Source organism: Ptychodera flava, chromosome 9, assembly GCF_041260155.1.
Source record: "Ptychodera flava strain L36383 chromosome 9, AS_Pfla_20210202, whole genome shotgun sequence".
Classification (NCBI taxonomy): domain Eukaryota; kingdom Metazoa; phylum Hemichordata; class Enteropneusta; family Ptychoderidae; genus Ptychodera; species Ptychodera flava.
In genome coordinates this window covers 20,239,390-20,252,071 of record NC_091936.1, presented here as the reverse complement: position 1 = coordinate 20,252,071, position 12,682 = coordinate 20,239,390, and the positions used below count along the sequence as shown (strand labels likewise).

At 37.3% G+C, this 12,682-nt stretch overlaps 1 protein-coding gene across 1 annotated transcript; it reads left to right on the top strand.

The window, feature by feature from the left end:
* Positions 1-626: 626 nt before the first annotated feature.
* LOC139140287 (gamma-butyrobetaine dioxygenase-like) lies at positions 627-12,188 on the top strand. The gene is made up of 5 exons (XM_070709435.1): positions 627-809; positions 7,677-7,782; positions 8,960-9,156; positions 9,341-9,507; positions 10,265-12,188. The coding sequence occupies exons 1-5, from the start codon at positions 640-642 to the stop codon at positions 10,432-10,434; spliced, it is 810 nt and encodes a 269-aa protein (XP_070565536.1). The 5' UTR covers positions 627-639; the 3' UTR covers positions 10,435-12,188.
* The last annotated feature ends 494 nt before the right edge of the window (positions 12,189-12,682 follow it).

Genomic DNA, 12,682 nt, shown 5'->3' with positions numbered 1-12,682 from the left:
TGTCGTCAAGAATACTTGGTAAAAGAAGCATAACTTTAGCTAGTCAAGCAAACAAAGCACTTAAAGTTTTGTCACTTTCCGGTAAAAAATTGTTATTTTACGTCCTTCTTTTACGTCGTTCTATTTCGCCATGACAATATTTGTGCGACTTGTTGGTGAGAAATCCTATCACAACGTCGACATTGCCGGAATGCCACGGTGCGGCGGAAAATTGCACAAGTGACCGTGCACCAGATATGTACATTAACTGTTGGCCCGAACATAGCCGCGGCTACACACTTCCGTGTACAGGTTACGCCACATAAACTACTCGTCTAATATAGACTCTAGCTTAGAGAGCTCAGATAATATTATCCGATAATGTCTAAAGTGCCAATGTCGCGGTATCCTCAGATTTTGCTCTGACAAGTGATGACAATACCAGCTCATTGAGACAAGCCAGTCGTGAGATTGACCGTAAACTAAAAACTCCAGCATGGAGCTAGCAACGTTGCTCAATTTTTGGAAACGTTAGCAACGTTGCTAGCTCCATGGTCGGAGGCTGATCTCGCCGCTTTACAGTGGTTGACGTCTTTTTCGTCTGTTTTTCTTTTCTAGGGAACGCACAGAAACTCATTTACATATGAATTTGTCGAACAAATGCCAACATTTCAATTCGACGACATCATGACAGATGATGCGAAGTTGTTGAATTTTCTGGAGGGCTTACGAGACTTTGGGTTCACAGTTTTGAAAGGCGCACCTGCAGAAACTGGGCCTATCGTGAAACTTGGAGAGCGGATATCGTATTTGAAACTTACCGTTTACGGGTAAGTAAATAGCTAAACCGAGCAAAACAGTTTGGATATCATATAATAATTTCATATACCTGCCTTACTTTTGTACATATACAGTGTGCCGTCATATGAAATTGTTTTTTATTTGTTCATGGACATGAGAAGTGAGATTTGACAGACAAAATTGATATGCGGTCGTCTGGTCAAGCTCGTTTGGACTGCACTTACAAACACCTCTGGGGCGGGAGAATTGACGGGGGTTGAAAATATGAAGAGCATGTTGAGGGATTTGGGGACTTTAAAGGGGGACTCGAAACGAAACTGTCTCTGATTGATATGAAATATGTGTTCTGTCGTCCTTTTATAGCTGTAATGTTTGGCTAATTTTCAAGTTTGATGGTTTTGTTCTGTGTATTGACTGCAATAGTCTATAGTTCTACTACTTGAAGCGTGATGAAAAGTCCAGATTTTATCTTATCAACACAGCCATATGTGTACAGTCAGCATTGTTGTTGTTGTTGTTGTTGTTGTTGTTGTTTAAAATTGAATTAAAGTCCTGACTAAATTCATTTGTCATCAATATTATGATGAAGGTCTTTACACGTATGGAGAGTATTTTGCCAAACAGGGTTATTTGTTATTCTAGCATGATGTTGGGAGTAGAACAAGTAACTGCAGTCAATACACAGAACAGAACATAATGGAAAATTTGCCAAAAGGTACAGTTAATGTCCCTTTTATACAGTAACTTTATTTAGGGACTGGTCAGTTTCTTCGGCCGGGGGGGGGGGGGTGCCCGGTGGATTATTTTTTGCCGACGTCAAAAGTGACTGAACCCCCTATTCCAATTTTGAAAGCAGGGTGAACCAAATTTCGAAAACAGGGTGACCCCCCCCTCTGCAGGCGACAACTGTCTGTAACACAAAAGGTGGACACAAATTATATATATGTATATATATATATATATATATATATATATATATATATATATATATATAATATATATATATATATATATATATATATGTATATATATATATATAAATCAAACTAACTACAGAATAACAACTTAGAAACTTTATATATAATATTTTACATACATTTATATTTTAACAGTCATTCTGTGTTTTAAAGACATTGTTGACATGTCAGTTGTAAGATAGGAATTCAAAGTGCCAATTTTAAAGATTGAAATGCAGTATTTCGAACGAGTTGTGAACGTATTTCACAATTTCTATGCTTAACCAGATGTCCCGTACTGTTGTACAGAAATGGATGTCAATCATTTGTATCAAAGAGGAAAAACCAGTAAATCAAAAACTGTGATGGGTGTTAAAACTTGCCAGCCATCCAATTAAATCTCCTGAGGAGCCATAGAGAGGCATTTTAGCCAGTCTGATGTATGCAGTGTCTGAGATGACCTTTTCTTTTAACTTTGAAACCATAAAAGCACAGCTAAAAATGACAAAAACTGCCCTTTTAACTGTTATTTTGTTCATAAAAAAGCATCATTCTACAGAAAACCTGAGACACAAAGGAAAATAGTTGCATCAATGAGAACGAAAGATATCTTGTCATTTTTCTATCTCTAAAATAAGTCACTGTATCAAATATATATTGTGAAATATTTGTGCATGTTGCTTTCTCATACTGAATTCTCATAGAGAGAACAGAAAACTATCAGGAATTTGTCATGCTTTTCATATGAAATGCAGATTTCATAACGGTACACTTTCACTTAGCAAACATCAAGATATCTCTGGCATATATCTCTGATTTATTAAAATAAGGCGCCCGAAGGGCGCTGAGAAAAATATGAAACATCCTGATATATATGTCTTGTATATTAAAGTCATGTACAGGAGGGGCGTGCTGAAAAATGTCTGATATGATATTAAAATAATGCGCTCGAAGAGCATGCTGAAAATGCCTGATATGTTAAAGTAAGGCGTGCTGAAAATATATATGATTATTAAAGTTACGCGCCCGAAGGGCGCGCCGAAAAATGCAACTGAATGATGAAATTTGAGGCTGACACGATGCATTTTAGGCAATGATGAGCCTGTGTTGAAATCAAAAACACACTGACCCCCCCCCCCCTATTTGGCATTTCAAAAACATGGTGACCCCCCATCACCAAAGTAAAAAACAGGGTGACCCCCCATGAATCCACCGGCCCCCCAGGCCGAAGAAACTGACCAGTTCCTTATGTGCTATGTCGTTGAATGCCTGCCACAATTAAGCTATGCCATTTGTTATTACGTCATGCCGTTTTTCAGGCGACTAGTCGCCTGCTGCTTAGGACGAAATGCCTTGTGTTCACAGCACGGCGTCGTGTCGCCTGAGGAAACTGAGGACACCACCTCTGCGCATGCTCAGAATAGTCATGCTTTTAGCTTGTTAGTATAGTTCACGAAACTCGAACAGGAACGATACATACTGTAAACTGCAAAAAAACTAACCAATCAATCAATAACTTAGTAAATCAATCTATAAATAAACCCCAAACAATATCGACCCCATCCCTATTAATTCTACTTCTTACAAAAATTACTGAATTTACTCTTTAAATATAAGATCCACTGCTGAATGATAATTTCTGCAAATGAGTCATCAAATTTTTCTGACGGTCCTTATACATGGATTGCTATTTCAAGGCATAGAAACGACGAAAGCATCGATCAGGTCGGAACGACATAGACAACACATCAGCCCGACGAAAGGCGTGGTGAAAACGCACACAACCGTCACGTGACAGATGCTCGTTTTCATCAAGTCATTTTCGGCAACCGGGAAAAGTTCTTAATACCTGATAATCAAAGCTGTTTTAGGTTCCAAGACAAGTATTGGACACTTCAAGAACTCTCTGCCGAAAAGTGAGCTCGTAACCCCATTAAAGTGTATATTTTCTGAAAGCCTAGATATTGCAGAAATATGCGTTAACTTCTAAACTTATATGCTCCAGCTTTGCAACGTCATCGTGATATTAATATTTCCTCCCTTTGCATCGAAGAAAATTTGTATAAAATATACTTCCTGATTATTTATGTTCGTCATTTAATCGAAATTTATTTCATTTCAAATTTACTGACTCCTTCTCTCTGTCTTTGTCGATCAAACGAAGTATTTTCATCCGCAATGTCCTGTCCTAATTCGTCTGATTTTTCTATCGTATAACCTCTTGTGACGTAATCCGGCCAACGAACACTGACAGACATGGCTTGACAGGCCCAGTAGAGTACTATACAAAAAAAACCCCGGACAATGTGCGAGATGTTTTTGCGAAACGGCGTTTAAATCAAGTGTTGCGGCGCCACACCAGGTCATTGCATGAGAAGACACAGCTATACTGAGAGGACAGCACTGAAGTTTGGTTATTTCAAGACGGGGAAGTCGAGACGGTAGCAATGGCGGTGACCAGAACAAAATTGTTTTAATAATGAATATAACATCAGATCTATTGAATATACAGTGTCCACTAGGTTTTACGGATCACCTCTGGACACAGATTTTTAGAGTTTCACTCATTTCTTCTATTACTGGTGCGTTCGTTGTTTACTTTGTCAAAGTTCATTCGGTGATAATCTGGTGACAGCGTCCACAGACTCGCTTATGAGAGTTTCTTGTTTACAAACAATGTATTTCGTGCACGCACGTGGGTGGAGGGACGGTGGTGCACGATATCTAGATGCACCTCATCATCATAGCTGCAACATTTAAATTATACGATGTAGATTATGACAGACATGGTTTAGCTTTCATCAGGGACCATCGTACCTTAGATACAGCGTTAACATTGGTCGTATAGATCCCATGCGACTCGGGCCTTTGAGCGCAGTTCCGATGACTGTGTACCCCTATTTAATGAATATAGTAAAGCTACGTTGTGACACGGTCCGTCTATTATACAGGGACATTGAACCTGCATGAGAGGTATAGTTCTGAAGAATTAAAATAATCGATATTTTTTGGTGATTTTGATGATTAATTTTTTTATCTTTCAATTTTTGCCATTCCTTCACATTCTTTGATCGGCGATCTCTGGTAAGCTGAGAGCTGGTTTTTACCGGGTACAAATGTATTGTCACCGTTGGATTCTTAAATATTGTTCCTCAGACGCTTATCATGCAAAAAATGAAATTAAAATATCAGTGTCGAATGTTATTTTCAAACAGTCTTAGTGCAAAACGAAATACCTCTCATATTGAACCATTGTACATGCAAGAGGGGTACATCTCGTGCTCTCCCTCTCGGCCTCTTGCACATTCTCCCCTTGCAATTTCAAATTGCCCCTGAGAGATGTCTTACTATAGCGAAAATCCTGACTTATTACACATTTTCACTCCTTTTGCGGCAAAGTCGATCGAGAACCTTTGATACTTTGATATCGGTGTTATGTATACAGTGATAGACTGACACGGTTTTTGAATCAAATAAAGGTGTTTTTATATGAATCACCCATCCTGAGTATGTTTAAAGTATGATTGGAAGTATCACAGTAAGGAAATAATGGGAACCTCTGATCAACATTCGAAAATTTTGTTTCATGGGAGGGGGGTTGCAAAATTTAAAGAATGAAGTTTTTATCAGACATTGAGCTTTGAACTTATTATGTCGCCCCTTATCAGAGCCACACCCAATAACATCAACCAAACGGCAAAAGCAGGCGGAAACGAAAGGCAAAGTTTTTTGACTTGCTCAAAATTGACGAAACTTGGTATGTATATTGAAGATACTATGAGTTAACATCATTTAAAGTCGTTAAGCATTTTAAACTTCACCAATTTCTAATTTGCATGTTTAATGAACTTTTGAGATTAGGGATATATCTGAATCGACTACACCAAAGTTTATGAAACGTACTATGTACATTAAAGATACTATGATGTAACATTATCGAAAGTTCATTTCAGCCAATTCCTAATTTGCATATTTAATGAACTTTTCTAATTGGGGATATATACATCTAAATTGACTCGACCAAAGTTGACGAAACTTGGTACGTATATTGAAGATACTATGATACAACATCGAAAGTCATTAAGGCCAGAAAGAAAAAATAAATTGTTCATCGGAATCGCCGCTTCTACTTTGCCCGATTTCGAATGTGTTTTTTTTGATTTCGGCAAATTCATACTTCCGCATTGCAAATACTTTAGTATCGCCGCTGGCGGCGCCCTACACTTCGTCGGGTTTTCGTGGACATGTGGGATTCTGAATGAGACTTCCGACGTGTCGGCACTGAGCTCTGTCAAACGTTGTTGCGACGTCTGAATTTTGCAAACCACGAAACAAACTGGGTCAAATTTGGCTGAAATTTCTCCGTTTTGTCAAGGTTTGTACACCATGACTATTAATTTGATCGGCAGCATTCGATGTGATGGCCAACACAGGACGGTGAAATTAAAGACGCTGAGTGTTTGTCCTGATAAAACGTTTGGCGATATGTTTACCAAGATCGTGACAGCAGACGATGGGCGGTGCATCGGATTAAATTTATTTTATTTATTTTATTTTATTTTATTCTCGTCAACAGCGCCGGCTGACAGCCACTTACAGACAAGTAAAAAATGAAATATAAAATACAAATCTATTAAACGACAAAATTGAAAATAAAGAAACTACATAAAAGAAACATACGACAGAAAGTCTTGGATTAAAAATCACACAGACAATGAAAATTGCATCGAAAGTATAAAAATTTATGACAATGAGAGCATGTTGAAATACTCAGAATATGTTGTGCAAACACCGACTGTATATGTAATTCCCTATGTTATTGTTGAGAAATATAGTGTTGAATTCAATAACCAGTATCAGTGTATCTTGTCTGAGATATTTCTGGTTAGCCTGAAAGGGGAAAAGATTATTTTGCCTTGTCTGCATCCGGCAAAAAGTCCGAGGGACCGCGGTTACCTTTGGCCTAAAAAAAAATTTAAAAAATTGGCTCGTCGCTCCTGAATCTCGTTTGAAAAAATCCGATGAACAAGTTTTTTTTTCCTCTGGCCTAAGCATTTTTACTCCAGCCAATTTTCTAATTTGCATATTTAATGAACTTAGGAATATTTATCTGAATTAATTTGACAAAAGTTGACGAAACTTGCTATGTACATTAAAGATACTATGATACAAGATTATTGAAAGTAATAAAACATTTTTACTTCAGTCAATCCATAATTTGCATATTTAATGAAATCATTTCAGTCCATTCTCAATTTCATATTTAATGAACTTTCCTCATTAGGGATATATACTGGGATTTACATGATCAAAGATGGCAAAACATGCTATGTACATTTATGATTATACCAGGTTATAACAATATTGAAAGTCATTTCGCATTTTCATGTCAGCTAATTTATAATTTGCATATCTAATGAGCATTCACAGTTTGGCATATATAGCTTGAAGGACTTGACCAAAGCCAAATACACTTGCTATATAAAGTGGTGACACAATGACAGCAGTCAAAGAAATTAAGTATTTTTATTTCAGCTAATTACATATTTGTATACTTAATGACCTTTAGAATTAATCTGTGGTGAATATTGTTCATTATGTTAATCATACTGTCAATGAAATTGCAAACATGTGGCAAAAGTTCAAATTTACACATAACTGCAATATATAATGGAAGACGTGGGCATTTACAGTTCATATCTGGTTACATATGTGCTAGCTTTGGGTCGCTTATTCCGAAAAAGCCATTTTCGCCATTTATAACTCGCGCTTTATCGCTGTCTTCACTCATCTGTATACACGCAGCTTGTTTCTTTGTTTGATACCCTGATGTGGATAAACAAAAGTTAACACTTTAGTCAATGTTGTGCATGTTATTTACATTTAAAGCTTGCACTGACTATGCTTTCTTCATTCATTCATTTACTTCTGGTGTTGCAGGAATGTAGTTTCGCTGAAAAGCAAGATAGATCCTCACAACTTGGGGTTTACTGGACACAAACTCGGTCTCCATACCGACCTGCCTCATTATCACTACCCACCAAATGTAAGTTACATGAAGTGCTGGATTGCTGGACTGCCAAAATAACCGACGTTTAGTCATTTTAGCCACTTTTCATAGCCGCAATCATGGAAAGCTACAAAACATTGTATACGTAGAGCCAACCTGCTTCATTGAAAATGGCACCGGGATAATGAGATGCTGTCTAGCGTCAAGCTGTTTGAATTTTCGCAATGATACGTTCTAAATATATCAGTATGATGTTCCTTAAAAAGATGCACATATTTTCATTTTTATCAATACATATGTTTTGTTAGATTATGCATCGACTTATCCGATCGATTTGTTATCATCGATTTAACTATTTACTTGTTTATTTCTTCATACCTTTCAGAGACACTCAAAACATTTCGAGAACTCAAACATTTCATAATACGTTTTTGGTCTACCACTTGTTGGGCCTCACTTTGAAGCTCATGAAACATATAAAGATGTGACCGGCCTAAAAACAAAAATCTTATTTTTACCTTAGACTAACAGGGATGTCGGCCATTTTGAATTTCAAATGTTAGTGATTAGTTTATCTAGTATAGAAATTTTGAACCTCCGCCAACAACCCCCCCCCCCCCCCGATTGTTATTTTTGATTTCGAAAGAGCAATGAATTAAAGTTCCTTACTGAAAGTTTGCACACAAGTTTAAGACTTTCAGTTTCGAGGCGTGAACTACCTGAGCAACTAGTCAGTTATTTCTTTAACATCTTGGCCTGTCAGCTGTTCAAGCTATATACCGTTTTAGCTGCCGTTAGCCAGTGTTAGCCCACTTACAACCTAGCTATCAGCTATTTTGTTATTTGAGTAATAAGAAACATGTATTCTCTTTTATTGAACTCTACGGAAGGAGCTTTCGTTATATACTTCCTACTTTTCTGTTATCGTCCATTACAAAATATAGTTACTGGAGTTAGTCAGCTTACATTCTACTTTCAAAGATATTCTTTACAGTATGATAACTGTATCTTTCCAATTTCCAATTAGAATTACTCAAAACTAAACTTGAATCATTACCTAAGATGGCAAGCAATATTTTGTAATTTGTGCATTCCATTCCACTAACAATTGTAACTTCCTACATATTTTAAGTAATACAGCAGTTTTTAGCTCAGTCTGTAACGTACGTTCGAAATTTAAAGCCCAGTCGATACAAACTTTGTCCAAATACAGATCACAGTGTTTCACTGCATCAAACAAAGTGCAGCAGGTGGAGAGAGCGTTTTCGCTGACGGTTTCAAGACTGCCCTTCAACTAAGGGAAGAAAACCCCGAAGCCTTCCAGATACTGTGCGACACTAACTGTGATTTCATTAACAGAGGTCAAGATATGATCGAATACTATACTAAGTGTTCCCGGCCAACATTCAGGTAAATGCTTAGAGAAATGTATTTGGCATCCATGTGCAGATACCAGTTGGTAAATATCGAATCGATTTCCTTCAAAAACTGTCACTCTTATTTCTCCTGTAAAAGTTGGTATCATTAATCTATTACCTAGCCGTCAATGAGTTTGTATGTGGTGATGTAGCACCTTCTTTTATTTTCAAAACAGGTTGGATAAAGATGGCAATATTTCAGAAGTTTACTTCTGCAATGTAGCAAGGGACACAAGACTACGCATGCCGGTAGAGAAAGTCTACCCTTATTACAAAGCCATTAAGTCTTACGTTGAACTGATGTACCGGCCAGAGAATACAGTCAATTTTCGATTGCAACCTGGTAAGCGATCAGTATAGATATAAATATAGACAGCAGATGTAACCTAACTTTTCTTTAGCATGATCCATTGTTTTAAAATTGGAAGTCGTCAGACTTGTCAGTTGTTGACTCTAACATGGTCCTTCCACGTGACTCTAACTGTAGGGGCTTGCGTAAATGTCCGTCCCCAGGGGTGGGGTAGGGGTAGGGATGTCTTGATCACAGCACAGGTTTCTTGCTTCTATTGTTTATTTTATTTTAATACGCTGGACTATGATATTGCCAATAAAGATTTATACTACCGACCTCGGGTGTCTTAACTTAGCTCTGCTTTTGTAAAGATTTTGCTTTTTTCTCCTTCACTGTGTCCTGTGATAATCTCACACCAAGTTTTATCACAGTTGCATCAATTATCGGATGCGTTTTATCGCCTAATGCGCCAAAGCAAGCAAGGGTAAGTTACTAATCTGTGGACGCTGTCACCGGATTATCATCGGATTAACTTTAACAAACTCAAAAACGAACGCCCCAGCAAGGGTATAACAGACGAAATCTGTAATTACTTGTTAGGCAAAAACATGACACAGTAAAAGAGAAAATAAATATTAACAAAACCAGTGCTTGGATAAGACCAAGACACCCAAGGTGCGTGATATAAATCTTTACTGACAATATCATAGTCCAACGTATTCAATAGTCCTCTTTTATTGACAATTGTTTCATGCCACCATTTTCCACCATTGGATGCACCATTTAGTACCATAACATTCTTTGTCAGGTGACATGGTCGTGTTTGAGAACACCCGTATTCTGCATGGACGAAACTCATTCGAGGCTACTGAAGATGCCGAGAGACACCTGGAAATAGCTTTCTTAGATTGGGATGGTGTCTATTCGAAGATACGGTGTCTTAGGGAGAGGCTGGCAATGTCTTTCCACGAATATTGATTTCTGAAGCCGCAGACAATCATGTCGTTGACTCTTGAAGTGGAACGTAGAAATGACCAGGATTACATCTGCCGAAGTGAAAACAAGAATCAAATTTAAATTTGAAACGATTTTAGTGGAGCTTATCATATACATTTATTACCATTTGGCGTGTAGCATGTTGACGTCAATCTGTCACTTCTTCTCTGAAAGTCACCGTCAGACAACTTTGATACTTGGCATGCAACAAGAAACTGGGGAAGACGTCACTAATATTTGTTCAAATGATATCATAAATAATTATAATATGCAGCTGTACTTTTTAAGGGCCAGCTCTCTCATTTTAGTGATTAGCATCCTCTACAGCAAAGCTTCTATCTATCTATCTATCTATCTATCTATCTATCTATCTATCTATCTATCTATCTAGAAAATTTGTATAGCGCCTAATATCCAAAGTTAAACAATGCTCAGTGGCGCTTAGAGTTACAATGAAAATGCTCTCTGGAAGATGTAAGTTTTTAAGCGTCTTTTGAAAATGTTGACATTAGGAGAGATTTTATGTCCAGGGGCAAAGAGTTGCAAAGGACAGGAACTGCTTGTTCAATTGCTTTCATTATTTTTGTAAGCTACGTTGTCAGCGGCGCGAAGCTTATCTAATAGATGGATGTGAGTCGTCGTCCGTCGTTCGTGAACTTTTACCTTCAAAGCTGCTTCTTCAAAACGGCGAGTCCGAAACCTTTAATATTTGGAGTACGGGTCCCCAGGAGAGACCTTAACCAGATTTGTCGAAATTGTAATGAAATATGCAAATTTGTATTTTTGACGCCAATAAAGCTATTTTTGGGCAAAAATCTTCTTATAACGGCTGGTCCGACAGCTTTAATATTTGGTATAGAGGTACCTAGGGATAACCTCATTCACATTCTTTCGAATTGTGATGAAATATATGCAAATTTGTATTTTCAAGGCAATTTTTGTCATTTTGGTCAAGAAAATCCTTTAAACATCTTCTTCAAAACTGCTGGTCAGACAGCTTTTACATTTGAAATATAGGTCCTTAGGGATGATCTACTTCAGATTTGTTCAAATTGTGCAGAAATATGCAAATTAATATTTATGGCAATTTCTGTCATTTTTGGTCGATTCTTATCACCAAAACCATTTGTCTGACAGCTTTGATATTTGGTATACGGGTTCATAGGGATAATCAAAAATTGATTAATTGATCTAAAAAATTATGATGTAATTGCAATTTTGTAATTTTGGGGCAATTTTTGCCATTTTTGATCAAAAAAATTGTCTCGCAAAAACTGCTCGTCTGATAGCTTTGATATTTGGTAGACATGTTCCTAGGGATGACCTTAATGTGATATGTTCAAATTACGATGAAATCTTCAACTATGTATTTTACAACTGTTTTTACCATTTTTGGTCAGACCGTCGTGAAGTGAGCTATCAAAGATTTCCACCTTCATCAACACATGAATCGTAAGTTATTCTCCATAAAACACAGCGCGGAGCTCGGCCGCTTTGTCGCTTGTGTTTAGGCGCAAAGAGCTAATTTAGATTCGTTAAAATATGCAAATTCTAATAGTCGATAAAGTTTCAGAACTTCTCTGAAAGTGAAATAACTGTGAAATTCTAATGCTATTAAAGTTTCTGAGAATGTGGTGAAATGGTTCATTAACTAGCATGACATTTGCACTTTTTGACGTTTCTGGCTAGATTTCAGTCAAGTTGGTAATTGTGTCAAGTAAAGTCATTTAGCACAACTTTAATGTGTCGATGCTATTTTGAAATTTCAATGTTTTGACTTGCATTCCGCATTCCGGCCCTACGCCGTAGTGGATTTGCGCATGCGTGGAGTAAGTTTCTCCCGGAATCATGACAACTCCACGACATCACGATCGGGGAAAAACAGTCATGATGCTCTATTACTTCGCGTTCGGTAATCACTTCTTGGTCTTCTGGCCAGAGGTCCATATATCTTTCTTTCATGAATATGACTTTGTTTGTGTACCGTCTATTTACTGTCTGTTCTGTGCTGTTTTGTGTCTATGTTTACAACTATTGTCTTACGAATTCTGACCTGCAGTCATTGGATTATGGATTGGTATGATTGCGATTGATTTACTCACAGACTTTGATCAAGTATTCTTCTTTGTATCGGGGAATTCCTTTTTTCCCTCCACTTATTTTTATGGAATTCCCTTTACAATATCTTTGAGGGTCTGAGGGATATAGAGCTTAAATTTTCTCACGCTTT

What these genes read in the sequence shown, in the direction of transcription:
- LOC139140287 (XM_070709435.1), top strand. Translation starts at nt 640, where the DNA reads ATGCCAACATTTCAATTCGACGACATCATGACAGATGATGCGAAGTTG. An exon ending in TTGAAACTTACCGTTTACGG is followed by an intron (nt 810 to 7,676) that starts GTAAGTAAATAG and finishes CTGGTGTTGCAG; the next exon opens with GAATGTAGTTTCGCTGAAAA. An exon ending in ATTATCACTACCCACCAAAT is followed by an intron (nt 7,783 to 8,959) that starts GTAAGTTACATG and finishes GTCCAAATACAG; the next exon opens with ATCACAGTGTTTCACTGCAT.